We start from the raw sequence: 22236 nt of genomic DNA, 5'->3' as shown, positions 1-22236 counted from the left end.
CCTGAAACTGTTTAATCAACACGACTTGTCTTTAAAACTAATTAAGACCAGCTTTGCATTCGGAGGGTTTTGTGATATATCTTTGAGTCTGCACGCAAAGTTGAAGGGTTCTTTGGATGAAACTATTACATTGAAGCTTTATAAGTCTTCCAAATTGGGATCTAACCATGCTAAGATTCAGAGTTCTACCATTCCGACAGCCCTCATCATGACTGTTATTCTAACACTTAATAGAGGAAGGGGGAAAAAAATCAAAGTGGATTACATTATGATTCAACACGGAGCTCATTTTCTTATCCTGTTTGACAAATAGGGATTCCTTTAGCACCGTTTCTGAGCTTTTGGCTCCCGGCAGGAGTGTTTTTCCTAAATACCCACATCAGGATGTCAAAATGAGCTCCGCACTGACATAATGCCGTTTCCCACATTGCTTGGTTATGTGCCCTTTCAAAATAGATCCAGATGAGGCTTTCATGGAACAATAGGAACTCTGTGCATAAGGATAATTGGGAGAAAATGAATGCAGGTTGGTAGGGAGGTCAGTGAAGGATGTGCACAAAAAAAGTAGGAAGTGAGGAAGAGGAAGAGTATTAACCCAGACTATAACATTAGGATGCAGGAGGAGCAGGAGGAGGCCAGGGAGTGAGAGGGGGACAAAGAGGACGACCCGGCCTGACTCAGCAAAAAGAGCCACGGACACAGGCCAGGGTGCAGGGGGAGGAAAAGGGGATAGGAAGACCTGTGGAAAAAAAAAGAGAGAGGAAGACAAGGACCAGAGTAAAAACAGCACCGTGCCCAAGAGTCCTCCACAGCACCTTCCCTGAGACGAGGATCAGCACAGTGGCAGAATTTGTAATTTTTTTTGTAGGTTTTTACAAGAGTTATGTTTGTAAAATTAGCAGTGGAAGATACTGGGAGGAGCACTGACATGTCCTGACATTCAAGGTGGGAGACATTCAGACATTAACTTAGAAATTAGTGTTAATAGGAAACAGGCATACAGTCTAGGAGGATGAAAGCATAGGGGAAGCAAGGCATTCACATGTACTTCTCATGGAAATGACAAAACATTTGAACTTTAGCCTTCATGTTTTTACATTATTCATGCAAACATCATTTGTGTTTAATAGTCTTAGCATTAAAAATAATAACAAAAAGCTAAAATTGACAAATAAACTGTTCTAATACAAGAATATAACAAAAATAAGCATTCATGACCAATAAACATATACAGTGACATCTAAAAGACTATTTCGACAGGTTTTTTTTTTTCTTAAACATTCAAATTAGAGAACATAATAATTTCTTTAATTTCAAGGTAAACTCTCACAAAAAAGCTACACTGTGGTACATTTAATGTTTCTTAAGGAAAAGTCTTAAATCTTATGTGGTACAATTGAAATGAAGGTAGTGGTACACAATCTTAAGTGACTGAAATGCTCACAGAGCAAGTTATCCAGATGAAAGCAAAAGGGATGACACTTTCAGCCATCGCAAGAGAAGTTGGTCATTACGTAAAATATTGCATCTTTACACTGTCACTAACTCATTCAAGGTAGCCAAAATGTATGATCGTTTATCGTCCATGAAAGATAAATGTTTGAGAATACAAGGTATTCCAGAGATACTTAATGGCCAATTGTTAACCATTGTGTAATCTTTCTACTACGATCAATGTTTACTTATTTTTGTTCACCTAAAACACTATTCTATTAGCATAGTAGAGCAACAACTTAAATCCCTTCACATTTTAACTAATGGGGATGACATTATTACTAATAAAACAAGTGTTTATAAATTGTTCTATAATTTTCATCTCCACTGCACATAAAATGATCAATTTAATAAATGAACACTAATCTGATGGGTCATTCAGCTCAAACAATTTGAACTCAACGTAATACCATTTCTCTTTTAATGTTTTCAGACTTATTGAACTTATTTCAACCCGGGCTCATTGTGGAAACGTAGCCTCGCGGACGTTTCTGCGGACCGCGATTTACGTCCTGGGAGGTACGTATTCGTGGGGTTTTTGTTTTCATGGATCTGCGAGAGGCCGCTGTGCCGTTTGCGCCCGCGCCGTTTGCGCCCGCACCGTTCTCGCGCGAAAAGCTGCCGGATTGGCCGACTCGGCCGCCCTCCTCTTCCCCCTCCTCCTCCTCCTTCCCTAAACCCGAGCGACGGTTCGCAAAAGCCGTCCAGAAAAAAAAAAAAAGCAAAAGCCCTCGTCTTCGATTTCGACCGCGTTTTCGGATCCCGCCGCGTTCTCGCCCTTATTTTTCGGATTCCGTTTTTCGTCTTACCTGATTTCCGGAACCCGCTGTTCCCCGGACTCGATCCAGGTCGTCGTCCACCGCGGCCGGCTCCTCCTCCGGGGCCTCCGCTCCGCCGACGCAACGCTGTGAGCTAAGCGGACAAACTGATTGCATCGGGAAAGCCCTCCACTCGGAGGCGAGCCGTCGGCCAGCGAGCGCGAAGAGGTGGGGCGGAGTGGCGCCACACCGCCCCGCAGCGTTCCTCGAAAAAAACTAAATGCGGCCTTTACGTACCTCCGGCCACGTAAATCGCGGTCTCCAGAAACGTCTGCGGGGCTACGTTTCCAGAATGATCTTGGGTTGACTTATTTCCAGGTTTAATCATTTATTTTATGTAATTTTATTTTTACAGACTTTTAGACCCACTGTACATGTGCAAATTTTGCAATGAGCAGTAGCCATTCTCATTTCTTATACCCAGCATGTTTCTGCATGTCTTATGAACATAAAACAATCTTTACAATCAATGATACTATATCATAATCCTTAAGAACAAATTATATAACCACATGTATTTTATAATAAACTGTTTGGCAGACTCATGCTGGTTTAGAAATATAGTCCATTCCTTTATTTTAAGAAAGTGGACTTAGGTTATTGTACCTTAAAGTCACAATAACATCTACAAACAAACTAGAAAAAAATCACAACTTACCTTGATTCCTTTTAATCCCGGTGGTCCTACTAAACCCTGAATGAATTGGGAAGAGGTATTATTGATGGTCTATTATTCATTTGAATACTCTTGGAAAGTTTTTGAAATGGTAACATGTGGTCTGATACAGCACTTACAGGGATGCCTTGAGGCCCAATTGGTCCTGCTACTCCCATATCACCCTTTTCCCCCTGCAAAAATGAAAAAGGCTTGCATTTTAATTCAATGTATTACATCAGAATTAATATCTATTATTGTACTATCAAGGAATATGTCATTTTGATTGGTTGAAAACAGACTGTTAAGTTCTGACCTTTTAGAGAGCTACTTTTCACTTGGTGTGCATTAAATATCCTCTTGGTGTGCTTTAAATATCTTTGAATTCAACAACTGATGATGTCGTAGCATTATGTATCATCTAAGCAATGATGCAAGCTAATTGTGATGTACTTTAAAGCTCCAATAAAGTGCTTTCACAGCAAAAAAAAAAAAATGTCTTAGATTTTTTTGGTCTTGTTTATAGTTCTAGTATCTAAAAAATCTTAAATCAAGAAGTCTTTTCTAGTTAATGTTGACATATAATTTCTGAAAATAAGCAGTAGTAGTAGTAATAAACTTTATTGTCCTTGACAGGAAATTTTTTTTATGAGCATCACCATATTTCTGCAGACATTCCATAAAAACAAGCAATGAAAACAATACAAAATGCAGCAGTTACAAAATTTATAATGTTAATTAAGATAGACTGTTGTTAAATAAACCCACTGAAGCAGGTACAAAGGATTTCTCATAATGTGGAAACAAAAAATAAGTTATTAAAAAATAAGGTTATTAAAATGTGTACTTTTTTCCTCATCTAGAAAATGTTTTTGATTTAAGAATTTCAAGATATTTGAAGTAGAGACCAGTTGAAATAAAAAAATAGGTAAGAAAAGCTTGCCCTGCAGTGTTGAAATCTTTTTTGAGTATTTGAAGTAATTTGGACTGAAACATGAAGGGTTCTTTTTTAACGATCTAGACGCAAAGTCTAAAGCGCAAGTTGCAAAAACATGAAGGGTGTGTCCAAACCCACTTTTGTCATTTTAAGGACAGAAAAATACGCTCTGCACCCTGGCGCATGGTCTAACAGGGTTATTCTCTTAATAAATTCTTGGGTGTGTTTTGAGAATAACGTGCATTAAACCAATCAGAGTCTCATCTCACATTCCCTTTAAGAGTCAGTTGCGTTGCACCATGGCGCATTTGCTATTTACATGACGGATTTTGTAAGTGGAAAAACTGAACACTTAACTAGCGAGAAAACATCTAAACAGACCTTCACTTCTTTTGTGAATAAGGAAACGGTGTTGCACACACTCCATTAAAGACATCCATTAGCCTACATGTTTAATTTAGTTAAAAGCAAAGATTTGTTTTCAAAACTAAATTCAGTTCTAACTTCCAGCAAATAAATAAATGAACAATAATAATGAAGTGTGGTCAAAATTTTTTATATCCAAACACACATCCTATTATTATGCCCCATATGGTGATGCATACATCTCAAAAACCTGACAGGTGGACAAATCTAAACTTGTTTTTATTCAAACAAATATAAATATGCCTATAATAATACTGCTAATAATAATAACTTTATACAAATGCTAATTGTCATAAATAAACTAAAAAAGCCCTCAGACACGAAGAAGGCATGAAGGTAGTGGTTTTTATATTTATGTAGAAAATAATAACCTTTGTAACGTTTTAATTCTTTATTTTTTTTTCATATGTGAATATATTTGTGTGTTGCTGTACATCCTGTGTGTATTACGTAATGTGTTTTGGACCTACATAGGCCCATAACTAATGTGCTCTGCGCTAAACTTTAGACCAGCTTTTAGTTGGTCAGTGGTGCATTTCAGTTCTTCAAAATAGCAACGTGCCAACAGTGCGCCTTAACACACCTCCTTTTTAGACCAGAACAACCATGAATTCACAAAGTGACGCGAATAGATTTGCTATTTAAACAATGTGGTGCAAAATTTGAAAATTAGGGTTGCGCTGGTCTGAAAATAACAACAAATTGCGCCAAACACATCTTGCACCTTATTGCGCCGGGTGTATGATAAAGCTTGGTTTATATTTCTGCGTCAAGTGACCGGCTTAACCCACGGGGCATGCAATGCGCGTAGCTGTGCATTTATACTTTTGCGCGGTGTCTCTGTTGGTCTGCATTAACACTTCCGAAAAGCTAGTTGGCAGTGAGGTGTAATTGTTTCTATGTGTCGAGTTTCATCACTGGTGTTGTGCTTTTCCTGAACACTTCTTGAGTGTGTAAGTGGCTCAAACTCGCTCATTTTGAGGCAGAAACTGGCGGACTTGCAACAACTTTAACTATGAGGTAAACACAAAACAAAACTATCCATCTGGAGCTCCTTCACAAGACTCCACACTTGTAAACAATCGCTCCATCAGGTCGCGCCATTCGCGTGGCTCTCGGTCCCGCCCAGACTCGTCAGCGCTACCAAGCTGTCCAATCACAGAGTTTGCGCTACACGTCGTTGTGACATGTAGTTACATTTTTTGAGAGGTGCACGTCAGTGACGCCGACGGCCACGGAGTAGGGCTATGCGTCAACGCCGTAGCATACGCGTGCGTTTGACGCAGAAGTATAAATCAGCCTTAAGGCCCAAAGACAGGGCAAGTTTTTTTTTTTCAAAGAAAAATTTTGTTGAAAAAAAGTGCATGTATACAGCTATATTTTGCTTGTTTTGAGATATTATTTAACATTTGTGGCAACAAATTTTTTTTGTGTGTGTGTGTGGTCAGAGATAAATTTGGTAAATCCTTAATTTTGAGCCCTAAAAAGTCATGTGAAATGAAAACTCACAACCCATTAGCTCATGCACATTAAGCAAGTATATAGGCATGTGGACAAAATCTAAATCAAATAATTTTAGCTTGTCAAAGTCTAATTTATGCATATAAAATATTCAATAATTCCTAACAACAAAATTCTGGCAAGTGATAATGGTAAGTTATGGTAAGATGCAAGTAATGCTGGAAATCTACTAGCCACAGTGACTGGTGATCGAAAAAGTTAACGTTAAGCCCTGCTCGCACATATGATCGTTTATTTTATAACCAAAACACTAACCATTTCCCCTTTTGGTCCTGCAGGTCCAGGAACTCCTGCTGGTCCTATCAGACCCTTCGAACAAAGAAAGAAACATTTGTGAGATTCGACAGCAGGGATGATTGTGGGTGACGAAGTCAAAAGGGGAGAAAGTCTAGTCATTCTTGAGCACCAATAGATCAACAAACTTCTTTGAGCTGAATAAGCCCAATTTGAAAACCCTAATGCATGTTTAAAAGCTCCAATCTGCTGAGGAATTTGACAAAACTCCAAAGTTTGTTGATCTAAGTGGAAATAAACAGACACACAAGTAAATATAACAGCGAATCCATCTTCCATTTTCCTCCCGTGACTTGGAGAGGATTGGACAGAAGGGCTGTTAGACATCTTGCTTTTTCAGGAGTCTTGCTTCTCAGCCATTTATATATAGTTGTATGCCATACTGTAATTGTTCATGCAGCCGCATCCCATCATGCTCTCTCTTGGTATATGACATTGCAAGGTCAAAGCTTATCTTGGAATGAAATAAAGCTTTGAAGCTTGGAGAGAATTAAGCCTTTGAAAGGTCAACAGAGGTCAGACGCGCTGAATATATACATATATATATATATATATAGTGCTATGGAGGGTTGTGACGACATGAAATGCAAAAGGATTATTCACTTTGGTAGATTACCAAGTAGGCACTTTTCAAAGAGAGGGAAAGTGCATTTCAGACAGACAGAGAGAGAGATGTTTATAAGTGTTTGGCCATGCTCCCCTTCAGTCACTGGTGTGTTGACAGGTTGAGAAATAAACCGAGCGTGGTACCTCTGGAAACAGCAAGAGGCAACAGCCAAACAGGCTTAGGGAGAAAGTCAAATCAAAGTCTTACTCATGCCGATGTAACCTCAACAGAGATCTAAACAAGGCCTTGACCATTAGACAACACAGAAAGGACAGAAGACCAGCAAGCAACAGCTCAAGCATAGGCAGACAAACAAACAAGAGAAGCAGGCAGACTGGGCAGGAAAAGAAGAGATGGATGGATGGAAATAGAAGGGTGGATGATGGAAACGGTTCTTGCGCCACTCACCACTGGACCAGGCCTGCCGTCTAAACCATGAGCCCCCTGGACAGTGTGTAAAGAGTTACAGAGCGAGAGGAGAGATGGAGGTGGTGGAGAGGGAGGGAGGGGAGAAGTGTGGGGGAGGAAAGGGTGGGTGAGTGAAACAGTGACTCGTGTGCCACATAAAAACAACACTAGTTTTGATGGAAGGGTGACGTGTTGAAGATGACATGTAAAAGACAGGCAGTAACTCCTTTTGTTGGGATTTTAGCTTTTAGCTTCTTGTTTAGAGTCTTTGTCTTGTTTCTTGTCCAAATATCTAACAATTCTTCAAGCAAAAAACAACTTGTAGACAAGTAAATAAACATTGTTTTGTTTTCAGAAATAATAAATCAATTTAAGAGTTTTTTTTTAGAAAACAAGCTAAATTTCATGCCAGTGGGGTAAGTAAAATAATCTTGGTTTTGGTTTGAAATAATATTATTTTACTTACTCAACTGGCAGATTGTTTAGATCAGGGGTCTTAAACTCAAGTTGGCGGGGGGCCATTTCAGTGACTAACAATTCATAGGAGGCCATTTTAATATTCAAGTACAAGAAAAAAGTAGAGACAGCACGTTTACTTTGTCACACATCAGCTGCTAAAATACAGCTGAAATACAGCTTAAAGTGACATTTAAAGGCTTAACTAGGTTAATTAGGTTAACTAGGCAGGTTAGGGTAATTAGGCGAGTTATTGTATAACGATAATTTGTTCTGTAGACTATTGAAAAAATATAGCTTAATAGGGGCTAATAATTTTGGCCTTAAAATGATTCGTAAAAAATTAAAAACTGCTTTTATTCTAGCTGAAATAAAACAAATAAGACTTTCTCCAGAAGAAAAAATATTATTAGAAATACTGTGAAAATGTCCTTGCTCTGTTAAACATAATTTGGGAAACATTTAATAACTAATAAATCTTTCAAAGGGGGGCTAATAATTCTGTATATCTGTGGTTGTTGTGTGTATGGCCAAGCGTTAAGACACACACTCAGTCATTCTTCCATAGAGTACATGCAGTCAGAAGCGGTAGTTTAAATTGCTGTGAAAATACTACAAATAATAGGCATACTAGTTATTATTCTGTCCTAACCAATTGTATTGTCCCAATAGCATAAGAATAGCGCAGTTTGGGTAACTTAAGTGACTTTACTGGCAATTGTTCTTCTCAATATCTTTCTTTTTTTTTTTTTTGTAATACTACAACAAAAAGGGGAAAAGTATGTACAAATTCAAATTTACGTTAAGAAGTTAAATTCAACTAGCAGTACAATTTTACTAATGTAACCTACATAGTTTTTTATGCAAATCTTAATAAGCATATGAGTAAAATATATCGAATGAGACCATTTAAACATTAGCAAAATTATCATATTTGTTACACCACCAGCAAAACATCTAAGCCACGATGAAGTGTAAAACAAAATACAAGTGGTATAAAACTGATAATAATCAAAAGTCATGTTAAATATTTACAAAAACAGAGCTTTAGTCAAAATTGAGCACTTACAAACATATATTTTAATGTTTAAATCGGCCATAGAACTAAAACGCATGTGTGTTACTCTCAACCATACACTAAGAGAAAATGAAAGTAAAAGAATATGAATGCATTACTTTAAATGTCGTCTAGGTGGTGGGTCAAAACCACAAGTGGCTAGACGCAACTGCACAACAATGATAGTGGTTCAAAAATACATGTTTTGGCGGGCCGAATCTCGGGCGGGCTGTAAATGGCCCAGAGGCCGGCAGTTTGAGACCCCAGGTTTAGATTGTTTTAAGGAAAATCTCACTTAATGTTCATTCATTCATTCGTCCCTTTAATAATCCAGGGTCGCCACAGCGGAATGAACCACCAACTTGTCCAGCAAGTTTTTATGCAGCGGATGCCCTTCCAGCCGCAACCCATCTCTGGGAAACATCCACACACACACTCATACACTATGGACAGTATAGCTTATCCAATTCACCTGTACCGCATGTCTTTGGACTGTGGGGGAAACCCACGCGAACACAGGGAGAACATGCAAACTCCTCACAGCAACGCCAAATGAGCGGAGGATCGAACCAGCGGCCTTCTTGCTGTGAGACGACAGCACTACCTACTGCGCCACTGCTTCACCCTCACTTAATGTTGACTAATTATTTTCCATATTTTTTTCTAGTCTGGGAAATGCTTCTTAATTCAAGATTTTTTTTAGATGTTTCGACGAGAAACAAGACAAAAATGTAAGGTCTACTTTTCTTAGTGCATGTGAGTTAACAAGCTGGTTCTTAATACAGCATGCTGTTTTCAATCATTCGTTTGATCTTTGTGCATGGGGATAAAATGACAACAGGTGGGATATAAATTCCAAAAGAGATACAAAAACTAAAAATAATCCTTGTAAATAATTGCTTGATTGCAAAACCAAGTGAGCTGCCTTGCTGTTCACTACCCTCTAAGGCAGCATGCTAACTGAAACCTCAAAGTGACTTTACTGGAACACTATACATAGGCAGGATATCTGCATGCCACAAAAACACTGCTCCACATATAGCATGACGTGGGAGATTTGAAAAGTTAATATTGATTATAGCATGTTTTAAGCAAACAAACCGACAAGAAGAGGGAAAATAGAATATACTAATATGAAATTTTAGGGCTGGGCAAGTTAACACGTTATTATCTCATTGATTAATTACTGCAGACAATTAGTTTGAACAACCCAGGCTCATTCTGAAAATGTACTTCTATATACATTTCTGGAGATCATCAAATACGTCCCAGGAGATATATTTTTTTGCAGTTTTTGTTTTCGTGAATCCACCAGAGGCCGCTGTGTATGTTTTTTGAGATCTCAAATTTCTCTCGCGAGTGTCATTCGCACCTGCTGTCCTCGTGTAAGAGGCCACTGTCGACTGAATGACCGACTGTTTAACTGACTGAACGACTGACTGATTGACCAATCAACTAACCCACCCTCCTTCCCTAAACCCAATAAATACTGTTTTCGAATGCACCGATTGACTCACCCACTCACTTTCGTCAACCCAACCCACAGTTTTAAAAAGCAATCCAGAAAAAGAAAACCCTCGCCTGATTTTGACCACGTTTTCAGATTTGACCACATTTTCACCATGTTATTTATTGTTTATCTTATTTTTGGCTTCTGTTTTTGTCTAACCCACTTTCTAGAACTGTTCTTCGCAGAACTTGAACTCCACTGTCATGGTCAACTCCTCCCTGTGTCTCAAGTCACCAACATACTTGACAAGCTAACTGGACAAACTGGTAACAGTGGAAAAGCTGTCCATATGGAGGTAAGCGGTCAGGTAGTAAGAGTGAATAAGACCGACATCATGCCTCCCCATAGAGTTTAGTTTTATAGACGAAATGCAGCCATACGTACTTCTGGCTACATAATTCGCGATCTCCAGAACTGTACATAGAGCTACGTTTTCAGAAAGAGAAAACCCGACGTGTTTTGGGAAACACTCATCACTACATCGTTCTTTTCCCAAACGTTGCTTAAAACTGTAATAGTTCAGCCACGAGTTACGTCGTTGTTTGGAAAACGCACCCCAGGTCGGGTAGAATATTATTATACTGATTATACAGCGGGAGCGGTTGGGTGTGGAATAAAACCTGGCGGGAGCGGCATTAAAAATTCAGTCCCGCCCAGATCTCTATACTGTAGTTCATAAAGCTCTTATTTATCAAGCTGGTTATCTGAGAATAAGACCTAAACATAATAAGACATAAATGCCCTGGCCTTGGTTTTAGATTTACAGTAATTCACTCATTCATTTTCTTTTCCGCTTAGTCCCTTTATTAATCTGGGGTCGCCACAGCGGAATGAACCGCCAACTAATCCTGCATATCTTTTACTCAGAGGACAGACTTTCAGTAATGTTTAAGTTTAAACTTACAAGATATTCTAACTGTTCATAAAAAGGAACACTGTTATATAACTATAATACAACTATAATAAACTCCTCAGTTGTTTGAAGTGTAATTGCACCTTTTTTCCTATAGCAGAACCTTTAAAATAAAATTGTGCAATACACTTTTAAATTAATTGTTGAATTTTGCATATTAAAATGTGATTAATCGCAGATAAATCAAGCAAATAATAAAAAATTAAAAATTTTAATAGTTGCCCAGCACAAATACATTTATAAACTAATAAAATTTTTATTCCCTTTACTTGGTTCATTAGATAGAATTTTTATCACTACATGCATACATCTAACACATTCAATATGCTATTTTCGATCAAAAACAGGACACATGCTGATTTAAAAACCGTGTACCATGTATTCAACATCTCAATTTTGAAATCTCAGAGTTGCCTTAAAAAGGAGTTACTGTGCCATTGATGCTGTGACTAGAACAAGTTTATCAATGACTTTGACACCATAAATATACACCAGACGTCTGAAAAAGACCCCTGAAGTTCACGGTAATAAAATCTACAGTATAGCATGCTATTTACAGGGCAGAAAGGAAACATTTATAAACAACCACATACAGTATTTTGAAATAATAACTTGGACATCAGTGAGTTATCATCAGGAACTTGTTGGTAATCTATTAAAACGTGTATAAAACAGCGTGACAGGATGATTACATGATGACACTTGTATATACGATTGCCAAATGTGGACATCCACTGATTCATGCAATGTGATGACACTTAGCTTTGAACCATGACAATAACAAAGACACATGAAATAGCAGCACACTGATATAAAGCACAAAGCTTAAACAAACATGCTTTTCCGATAATGTTTCAATTTACTTATGCACTGGTTTCATGGGGAAGAAGTAATGTACTTATTGTTTTCGTCTCACCACAACTAATTTGATATATTGGCTAGCATTCAAGATATGAATGAAAAGGTACTTACAGGAAGTCCAAGATGGCCCCTGTCTCCTTTATCTCCCTTTTGTCCAGATGATCCCTTCTCTCCTTTCAGGCCTATTCCTGGCTCTCCCTAAACCAGAAAGAATAAATCAGATCCACAACCTTGTTTAGCATATGAAAGACAATACTGGAATATAAAAGGGGCTTGGGCAGGAATACCAACCTTTGGTCCTGACAAACCTGGAGATCCCTGATGAGAAACAAAAAGTTACAAATTAGTTCCTCTTGACAAATGCACCATCAACGACCACACGGGTGTCCATTAGACAAACAAATATCGTCTAAGTGGCTGAACCATAATATACATATAAGCTTTACGTGAAGCAGCCATTGCCCTCACCATTGGCCCAACTGGCCCAGCAGGTCCTGGAGGTCCAGCAGGCCCATAGACCTTAGGAAAAACAGAAAAGGGAATGTCTATTAATGACCAACTTAGGTAAATTATATATATATATATATATATATATATATATATATATATATATATATATATATATATATATATATATATATATATATATATATATATATATATATATATTGTCATGATTCCATAAGATCACTGGATTGCACTAACAATAACCATAGACTACAATTCCGCCATTTCTGGACTACATATTAATACATGCACTCCGGTCACACTCACACATGCTTCCTCATCTAGACTGATTACTTGCACCACCTGGAAGAGACTGATTGCAAGCACTATTTAAGCCACACACTCACCCATTCAGTGAGTCTTGTTTACTGTCAGTAGCACTACAACGAGTTTCCCAGTCTTGTTATCTTGTTTACCGACCTTAGCCTTGTTAGCATCTTTGTCTTTGTCTGCCGCCTGCCTTTTGACCTCTCGCCTGTTCCTGATTACGATTATGGACTGCCTACACATACCCGTTTGCACCTGTATTGACCATTGCTTGCCTGACGAAGAATAAACCTGCTTTTGGATCTTACCCCAGTTGTATGTGTCAGTCCCCGTGGTTACATACATATATATATATATATATATATATATATATATATATATATATATATATATATATATATATATATATATATATATATATATATACACAACAGTTCTGTCTGGTTCTCGAATCTGATTGGCTGATAGTCGTGAGATATTTAAGTAATGTCAGCACCCGTGCCCACATACAGTCAACAAGCAGAAGACGGTCTACAGTTTGACAAATATTACTGTTGTTGGACAACATAATGTGCTTTTGAGGCTTTTTTAGTCGAAAATATAGTTGTTTAAATTGCAACTATGCAGCTTACTTTTTAAGAGTAGTGCCTATTTTAACATATTTACAATTTCTGAGAGACAACTCGTAGGCAGCCATAGCCTGCCATACTGAGTAGTAGACCAAAGACGGTGGATGTTTTTTATCCACAAAATGGCAAAAGGACCACATAATAGAATACACCTTAAAAAGACTTTGATAATAAGCCCATAGAAGACTAAAACAGCGTAACTTCAGTGGATCAAATTATTATTAAACTGGTAAGTGATATTCCAAGTCGATCTCTCTCTTTTGCATATTGCATTGCAGTTTTTATAATGTTACCTTAAGTAATTGTAACGCATTGAGTGTGAGATATGGGACTCGCACATCAGGTGTTGTGTGTGTTGTGTTGGCAGAAATAAAGATGAAATGCCCGCATCTGTTTAGCGTTTTTCCTTCTCGCAAACACAACAGGAGTCTTGTAGTTATTGCGCTGCTTTTTTTTTCGGGGTTAATTATTGTGATATTGTAACGGTCGCTTAATGTTTGATATGCATTGTATATAAATGTCATGTCCCCTTTAAGAGGACTTCTTCTGTGGTCGTTTTACCTTTGAGATGTAAGCACGCATGCATGGGAGCTCAGTTCAGCTTGCTCTAAGGAAAAGTGTGTGATGGTCGCTCTTCCGCTGTATTATACTTTTATTTTAATAACGTAACATTTTATTTTGTGACATATTTGTATGTAGTCGACAGCATACAAAATGCATGAGAAATGCATAAAGTCCAATAGGAAGAGAAAAATAGTTCGTCTACTTTTTTCATTCCTAAAAGTCTCTGGGTAAACGGTGGGACACCTGGCACCCGTCACAATATACCGATTACAACTGAGAAATACTGTAGACTGTAATAGACTCTAAGAAGATATCTCTGTAGACGGATGTGAGAAAAATCAGCAGTTTTGTCATCACTTTAGACATTACGCTAGAGAATCATTCAAATACTAGCTCTATGATGTTGGTAAAGTAGCAACGGTTTCTGCTTTTCTGACATCAGCTGCAGATGTGAAGGAATGGCGGAAGAAAGTAGTTCCTTGTACAAAAGGGTTTTTAGACTCGTGTTTAATTTTCTTTTTTACATAGATGATTATGCGGTCAAACTGTTGTATAAACGCAATATCACACTCGTAGCAGTGCGATATGGCTGTATATCATTACTGTGGAGACACTAAAACAAATGGCTTGCGGCCTCGTTCCAACGCACACCTCCTACCAGTGCCGATATTCAGCCATATCGCACTGCTACTTGTGTGATACTGCTCATATATATACTATATATGTGTTTGTTTGTGTGTGTATTGAAGTGTATTGATATTGAAGTGTGGAACATACCAGCTCTGCTTTATCTCCTTTCTCCCCAGGTTCACCCTTCTGACCCTAATGACAAAAAACAAGGGGAGAGGGAATACTCAACTGTATCATTCATTTAACAGAATTCAAAACTGGCATGATGAAATACATTGCTCCTCCCCCAACCCCCCTCCCCCCACAACCCCAGAGTACTTTGATGTCTTTTCAACTATGACATCTATTTGCTTGAGGAGCACCATTGCGTACCATTGGGCCTGGCAATCCAATATGGCCAGGGGGCCCTGAAACCCCCTTTTCTCCAGTAGGGCCATCTAAACCCTACAGAATGAGGAAAAAATGGGGAAATAGAAAATACAATAGACAGAAAAGTCAATTGGAGAAGTGGATTGGTGAACATCACTTGAAAGCAAGCTCCACGGTCAGGAGACATTTGAAGTCATAGCATCCAACATGGAGGATTAACAATTAGTAGGCTTTCATAAACGCAGTGCTGCCCACCCACAACAAACTTAAAAGAAATTCATCAAGGCACTCAAAATGATTCCACTCATTCAAATATTTACATGCAAATCATTACGGTCGACATTCTGGTTTAATCTGATAAGGGTGTTTACATACTCTAACGTTATTGGAAAATTCCAAAGTTCTTGTAATCAGAATATCACAAACAAACAAATACACTGAGCTCTGGAAGTACTGGAGATGCATTCTTGTTTTATCCAGTGGACAATTCAGTTTAAATGAATCCACACCTCTTTAATACATGCAAAAATCATCTATTTTACTACAATTTCCAGTTATTTTACAATAACTTGGTTATGGCAATGTGGTTAATATGGTTATTATGATGAATATATGAATATTATGATATTTCGATTAATATTAGTGTTATTTAATCATAGGGATAAAGAAAACAAACTCAGGGTGCTTTCACACCTACACTTTTGTTTCGGAACCTGCCTCGTTTGCTCAGTTAGCGCGGTTTATTTGGCATATGTGAAACCAGCAATCGTGCTAGGATCCGCGCCAAATCAATCGTCTCGGGATCGCCTGAATGAGGTGGTCTCGGCTCGATTGAAACGAACTCTGGAGCGGATCGATTGCAGTGAGAAAGCGCTACGATCCGAGCGCGGTAATATCACAGTGTTTTATGGATGTGTAATAGGCATACGGCTATATGAAGAGAGAATTATGAGTAGGGCGGGAAGTTTCGGCAGTCGTCTGGTTGCCCGAAAACGAGTGATAATCTCTCGGTAATCACGCGTCTCCCCCCGGGTCCTCAAATACGTCGTGCACCCTTCTCACCCCCTCCCCACCGCATCTCTCCTCGCTATTCAGACACGTCGCACGCACTTTGTTAAACACCACCAAACCACCAACTCTTCTGACAGCTGAGCGGGACTCTGCAAAATAAACCCTGACATGCTGACCAATGTGAGCAGAGTTTACTCGCACGGGACTGGTTTTAGCTCTTTTGGTCCGTTTAGAAACTTTGCAGTGTGGAAGCGAACCGCACCAAGAGCAAAGAGCAACAATGTAACAATTTTAATCCCTGTTTCGGAAGAACTGGATCGCTTCACAGGTGTGAAAGCACCCTCAAATGTGGTCAGACAGGGTATTTATAACGGGAAAAGCTGGTACAGTCACTCACAGGCGATCCTGAGGGGCCCATGTCTCCCTTGTCTCCTTTTGGCCCAGGGAAACCCATGACTCCTCCTTCTCCTCGTGCTCCCTCTGGTCCAGGAGGGCCGATGGGTCCTGGTTCTCCCGGCTTTCCTCTTGGACCCTAAGTAGCAAAATCAAAATTCAAGTGTTGCTGAAATACATCCACCAATGGACTAATGTCTGATTGCTCAGAATATTTTTTACCTTTTCTCCATCAACACCTGGCGGACCTGGAAGTCCAACATCACCCTGTAAAAACAACATGAAGTTTTATGAAAAAGTCCAGCATAGTCAACAGTGACACGATAAATCAATGATATCACAAATCATGATATAAGCAAACCAGGCTTATTGGAAATATGTGCGCAGGGCTATGTTTTAGAAAAAACGTGAAACATTAACTAGACAAATCCAAAAGACATTGCTGGCTACATTTTCTACGTTAATGGGCTGTATTTTTTTATACGTGCCATTTGCACGTCCTTCTTGTACATATCAGTGAGAAACTGGGGCTTGTTTGTCATGTATAAATCACCTTGCGATCGATTGACCTACAAACTTAGGTCATAGATATTAAGTCATAGATATTAGGTCATAGATATTACGTCATAGATAGGAGGATTACAGTTGTCTACTGTTGATGAATTTAAATATCTAGGTCTTTCGCTCGATACTGAATTGTTTTTTAAACCCCATATTGATTTTACGTCATATGATTGTGAAGTGCTTTGGGTTTATGGCCATACACGATAAATATGCTATATAGATACACATATAGTAAGTAATTAAGTAAGTAATGTGTATTTATTTAGCGCATTTTTTGTGTACTGAAAGAAAAAAAAGCACAAGAAAGAATGACACATTGATAGAGAAACATTTCATCGAAGTGCTTTAACTTTAGACAGTTATTTAAGGTTTTTTTAGTTACAAAAAATTTGAGTTAGCCTACAAGAGGAATTTAAGATGGCGTGGGATCTAAGCGGTATTGGTTTACTAGCGAGCAAGCGCACAACCATGGAACAGAATGCTTAGCTGAGCGTCACACTGCTTTGCTTTGCTCACGTGCTCTGGCTGCTACAGTTTATCAGTTCAGCATGTTCGCTATGTTAGATAACTGCCCCCTGCTGGCCATGTATTTCTTGTCATTCATTCATTTTCTTGTCGGCTTAGTCCCTTCATTAATCCGGGGTCGCCACAGCGGAATGAACCGCCAACTTATCCAGTACATTTTTATGCAGCGGATGTTCTTCCAGCCTTCTCCGGGAAACATTCACACACACACAGACACTCATACACTACGAGCAATTTAGGCTTCCCAATTCACCTGTACCGAACTGTGGGGAAAACCGGAGCACCCGGAGGAAACCCACTGGAACCCAGGGAGAACATGCAAACTTCACACAGAAACGCCAACTGAGCCGAGGTTCGAACCAGCAACCTTCTTGCTGTGAGGCGACAGAACTACCTACTGCGCCACTGCTTCGCCCTATGTATCTCTTGTGTTAGACCATTTTGTGCTGTGCCGCAGTTTACTGCAGTGACGCGCGACATCACTTTAGATCACTCACACATTCTCAGTAGCCATAACTTTATTAGCTCACTATTCTACTTGTGATATGATTGAACAAAAATCTTAACCAGGATACTTACAAAAAACTTGAAGTGAGTAAATGATAACAGAATTTTTATTTTTGGTAATATTTGGTAATACTTTGGTATATTAGTACCTGATTTACCCTATTCACCACACTACTCTGGCATATGTTTTATGCAGCAGATGCACTTCCAGCTTGCAGTGTGCTGGGAAACACCCATACATTCTCTCATTCACACAGACACACTCATAGGCCCCATTAACACTGTCAGGTCTTGATGCCCAATTTCGATTAGTTGCCTTTATCAGATTTTTTTTGCCTGTCCATTTACACCTTCTTTTAATTGTAACACACATCTGATTTATGTGTTTACATTTGCCATACAATTTACGACGTCACGCATGCGTAAAGGTGGGTTCTAGCATCTGCGCCACACTAGCCATGATGGAAGAAATTGTCTTGCATTTAGCTCTGCGTAATATGCGAGCTTCGCCCAACTTTAACATGATTTTGAGGTGGAGGGAAAGGTCCGTCATCGCAGCTTATCCCTATGGCTCATATATGGTGTCCTCCACCATTTAGAGGAATTTGTAGGTACGAGAGAGATCTCAGGTCTGGTGGGAGCAAATTGTGGCGACTGACATGTTCCCTGTTGTTGTTGTTTACCGTCTTGTTGTCTCCACCCACGCTCTTTCTTCTACGTCATTAAAGCGCAGAGAAGCAAGTTTAATGACATACAAAACGGAATGCCTCAATAAATCTGGTCTGCCTTTTTACATTATAGTCGCATTGTCATATATCCGATTTATATCTGATTTATTTCCACATATGAAGGAGGCCTGAAACCGATCTCTGAATATCCGAAAGCATGCGTTTTTTTCGTGTTTACATGGTCGTAGAAAGGATATATGAGCAAAAAATCAGAGTTGGGTCACATTTCAGTGGTAGTGCAAACAAGGCCATACACTACAGCTAATTCAGATAATCAAATTCACTTATAATGCATGTATTGGACTGTAGGGAGCACCAGGAAGAAACCCACGTGATCAAGGGGAGAACATGCAAACTTCACACAGAAATGCCAATGGACCCAGCCAGGAATCCAACCAGCAATCTTCTTGCTGTGAGGTGACTAGCTATTTTAACCGTACATAAAGCAGTGGTGTACAAACTCAGTCCTGGAGGGCTGGCGCCCTGGAGAGTTTAGCACCAACCTTAATCCAACACACCTGAATCAGCTAATCGAGCTCTTGCTAGATATACTAGAAACTTTCTGGCAAGTTTGTTGAAGCAAGTTGGAGCTAAACTTAGCAGGACACCGGCCCTCCAGGACCGAGTTTGGAAATCTCTGACATAAAGGAAAGAAAATGTATTATTCACCTTTAAACCAGGGGTCCCAGGAAGACCAGGAGGCCCAGGAGGTCCAGGCAGACCAGGAGCACCCTAGAATAACATGAATATATGCTTCAATATACACTGATAGAGCTGTTCACTGTTTATCTGTTTATGTAGTCCAACAATTTTTGTATTCAAATATGCATTATCCTCCCCATGCAATAAATGCAATCAAGACTCATGCTTTCAGGATGACACTTACCATTGAACGCACATTACGAATATCCTAAAAACACAACAAAATTAAAAAATGAAAACAATTTTCACGATAAATAAAAAGATGATTCATTCCTATACATGAAAAGGACATACATTTTCGTTGTTGTTGACTAAAGTTTTTCCTGGCTCCCCAGTTGGCCCTGGAGGACCCTGTTCAGTGATGGAGATACAATCAATTAGGATATACGATTAATGTCTAATTGATAAACTTGGGATATCATTTTCTCAATCAGTAGAAAACTAGTTTTGCTGATTTTATAGTTTGCACACACTACTCACCCTTGGACCTTCCAGGCCAGGGTCACCCTGCAAAGCAGACAATATAAAATTATGATATTTTCCCTCAAAAGCATGCTAAATATTCACACCCATCCTTGGTTTGATTAAAACAAATTCTGGTGCTTCTGCCCAGAAATGTGGCATGTGACAAGAACCAACCAATCAGCTTCACACTTTATTTGAATGATACACATTTCATCAATAACATTAGACTAATTACCTCAGACAAATGCAGAGCACCCAAACACTGGCAGTTTATAATATTTTCCATAAATAAAACTTGTTTTAACCTAAAACTGTATCAGAGCTGCAGGAAGGGTTTATCAGTGATGCTTTCTTAAAGAGCACTGCTGATGTTAATTTCACATTGAAATCAGTGAAGGAAGCTGAATGCCTTGCATTTTTGACATGGTTCTAGATGTGATTTTTAGATTTTTGAATGGCCCTTTGTATGGATTAAAAATACCGTCCAAATTAAGGGGTTTAAAAAGAAGGGTCTTGGTCGATACCTGACTGAAATATAAATGCAGCACATACCGGACAACATACAACCCTACAACGTGTGTTTTCAACAATGAATCAAAGGCAAAACATGACACAATAGTGAGGTAAACACATGACCTAAAGAGCATTTATTTTAAAATGCATCCCGCTCCTGCCAGGTTTTAGCCAGAACCCGACCGCTCCCGCTTAAATACAGCATTCGCTGTCCCGCTGTCCGACCCGCCCCGTTTTCTACCCGCCACACGGGAGTTGGGAGTGATATTGTTAGACCGCCCAATCCCGTCCAAAATTACACCAGTTACCAACCGCTCCCGTGCTTTATTCTGAAATTCATTCCTGCGCCGCAAGAAATCAGGTCCTCTACTTGGAGGTCTGCATCCATACATCTCTGCAATGACTCAAATAACTTATTAATAAAGTCATCTGGAATGGCAAATAAAGCGTTCATGCAGGACTCCCAGAGTTCATCAAGATTATTTGGATTCCTCTTCAATGCCTCCTCCTTCATTTTACCCCAGACATGCACAATAATGTTAATGTCCGGTGACTAGGCTAGCAAATCCTGAAGCACCCTGACCTTCTTTGCTTTCAGGAACTTTGAGGTGGAGGCTGAAGTATGATAATGAGCGCTATCTTGCTGAAGAATTTGCCCTCTCCTGTGGTTTGTAATGTAATGGGCAGCACAAATGTCTTGACACCTCAGGCTGTTGATGCTGTCATACACTCTGCAGATCTCTCGCATGCTCCTATACTGAATGTAACCCCAAACCATGATTTTATAGGTCTATGGTGGTTCCAAAAGGTCTTCTGCAGTATTTGTGATGATTGGGATGCAGTTCAACAGATGATTCATCTGAAAAATCTACCTTCTGCCACTTTTCCAAATGATCAACTAGAAGTCAAATTATTATTTGTTGCTCTTACAACTAGGATCGATGACAAGACTTTTGTCAGTGTATTGGGCCAAATGAACTTATGATCAATCAATTTTAATATCTTAACATTTGTTTTAATAGCGTATGTTTTGCATATTAGAAATAAATGTAGGAATTTACTGTTTTTATCAAGATCAAATTATCAAGACACCAAAGTGTAAATACACCCTAAAATACAGTGTTGAAGTAAAACATTTGAGCAATAAAAAGTCAATGGCTCACCTTTATGCCTTGATCACCTTTCTCACCCTAAAAAGAAATAACGAAACTGAATTTTACTTCTAAAGCATATTTACAGTATAACGGTATATATTTTGTTAGACTTGGCATGCTGCAGTATATCAAGAAAAAACATCAGATGTACAGTAGACATGAAAGTACTTATGCTGGGTTCACACCAAATACAGAAATTGAGTATTTACGTGAATAAATAGTACATACAAAGTAGGACTGGGTGATAAAATCGATATTGGTATTCATTGACCAGACACCATTGCCAATATCGCTAATAAAAATGGTTCGGTATGAAGTATGAATCGCAATAGTTAGATTAAATTGTAGCTGCTGAGTGCGCACCTTGGAAGCAATGCCAACAAGCTTAGGGTGTCAGTTAGTAATTTCCAATGGAGGCACGTAGTGCGTGTGCATTTTCCAGGTACACCTAGTTGAAAAACATCTGAACTAACCAAGAACTAACCAATCTGCTTCACACTTTGTATGGAATATACACATTTTAGTAATAACGGCAGACTAATCACCTCAGACAACACAAAGCACAAGCTCGTGCTTGTCACTTCAGGTCAGAATAACAATATGCGTGAAAATGAGTGCCGTATAGCAGCAGTGAGGAGATTGTAAATGAAAAAGGATGTCGCCAGATTGGCTTTTTGGTTTCTTTTACTGTGCATCCCAGCCACTAGCTCCTCATTTGAAAGATTTTTTTAGCATAGGGCTAATGTAGTCA

General features: G+C 39.0%; 1 protein-coding gene across 50 annotated transcripts in view; it reads right to left on the bottom strand.

Moving 5' to 3' along the window:
* The window catches only part of col13a1 (collagen, type XIII, alpha 1), a 199905-nt gene that overhangs the window by 27891 nt on the left and 149778 nt on the right, over positions 1-22236 (bottom strand). For 46 of the 50 annotated variants that reach the window (XM_087278861.1, XM_087278866.1, XM_087278878.1 and 43 more), the window contains 15 exons: positions 21495-21521; positions 19834-19860; positions 19648-19704; positions 19538-19561; positions 19321-19383; positions 16550-16594; positions 16332-16466; positions 14927-14998; positions 14702-14746; positions 12426-12476; positions 12249-12275; positions 12069-12155; positions 6107-6160; positions 3108-3161; positions 2971-3006 (listed from right to left, as the gene is read on the bottom strand). In XM_087278861.1, the coding sequence (XP_087134987.1) occupies positions 2971-3006; positions 3108-3161; positions 6107-6160; positions 12069-12155; positions 12249-12275; positions 12426-12476; positions 14702-14746; positions 14927-14998; positions 16332-16466; positions 16550-16594; positions 19321-19383; positions 19538-19561; positions 19648-19704; positions 19834-19860; positions 21495-21521 (804 nt within the window). Of the gene's footprint in view, positions 1-2970; positions 3007-3107; positions 3162-6106; positions 6161-7160; positions 7197-12068; positions 12156-12248; positions 12276-12425; positions 12477-14701; positions 14747-14926; positions 14999-16331; positions 16467-16549; positions 16595-19320; positions 19384-19537; positions 19562-19647; positions 19705-19833; positions 19861-21494; positions 21522-22236 lie in introns of all 50 variants that reach the window. The other 4 variants (XM_087278903.1, XM_087278902.1, XM_087278904.1 and 1 more) reach the window with 2 other exon arrangements.

This window comes from Danio rerio, chromosome 13 (assembly GCF_052040795.2).
Source record: "Danio rerio strain M-AB ecotype USA chromosome 13, GRCz13ab, whole genome shotgun sequence".
Classification (NCBI taxonomy): Eukaryota; Metazoa; Chordata; class Actinopteri; order Cypriniformes; family Danionidae; genus Danio; species Danio rerio.
The sequence above is the reverse complement of the archived record's forward strand: the minus strand, read 5'-3'. Positions and strand labels throughout refer to the sequence as shown.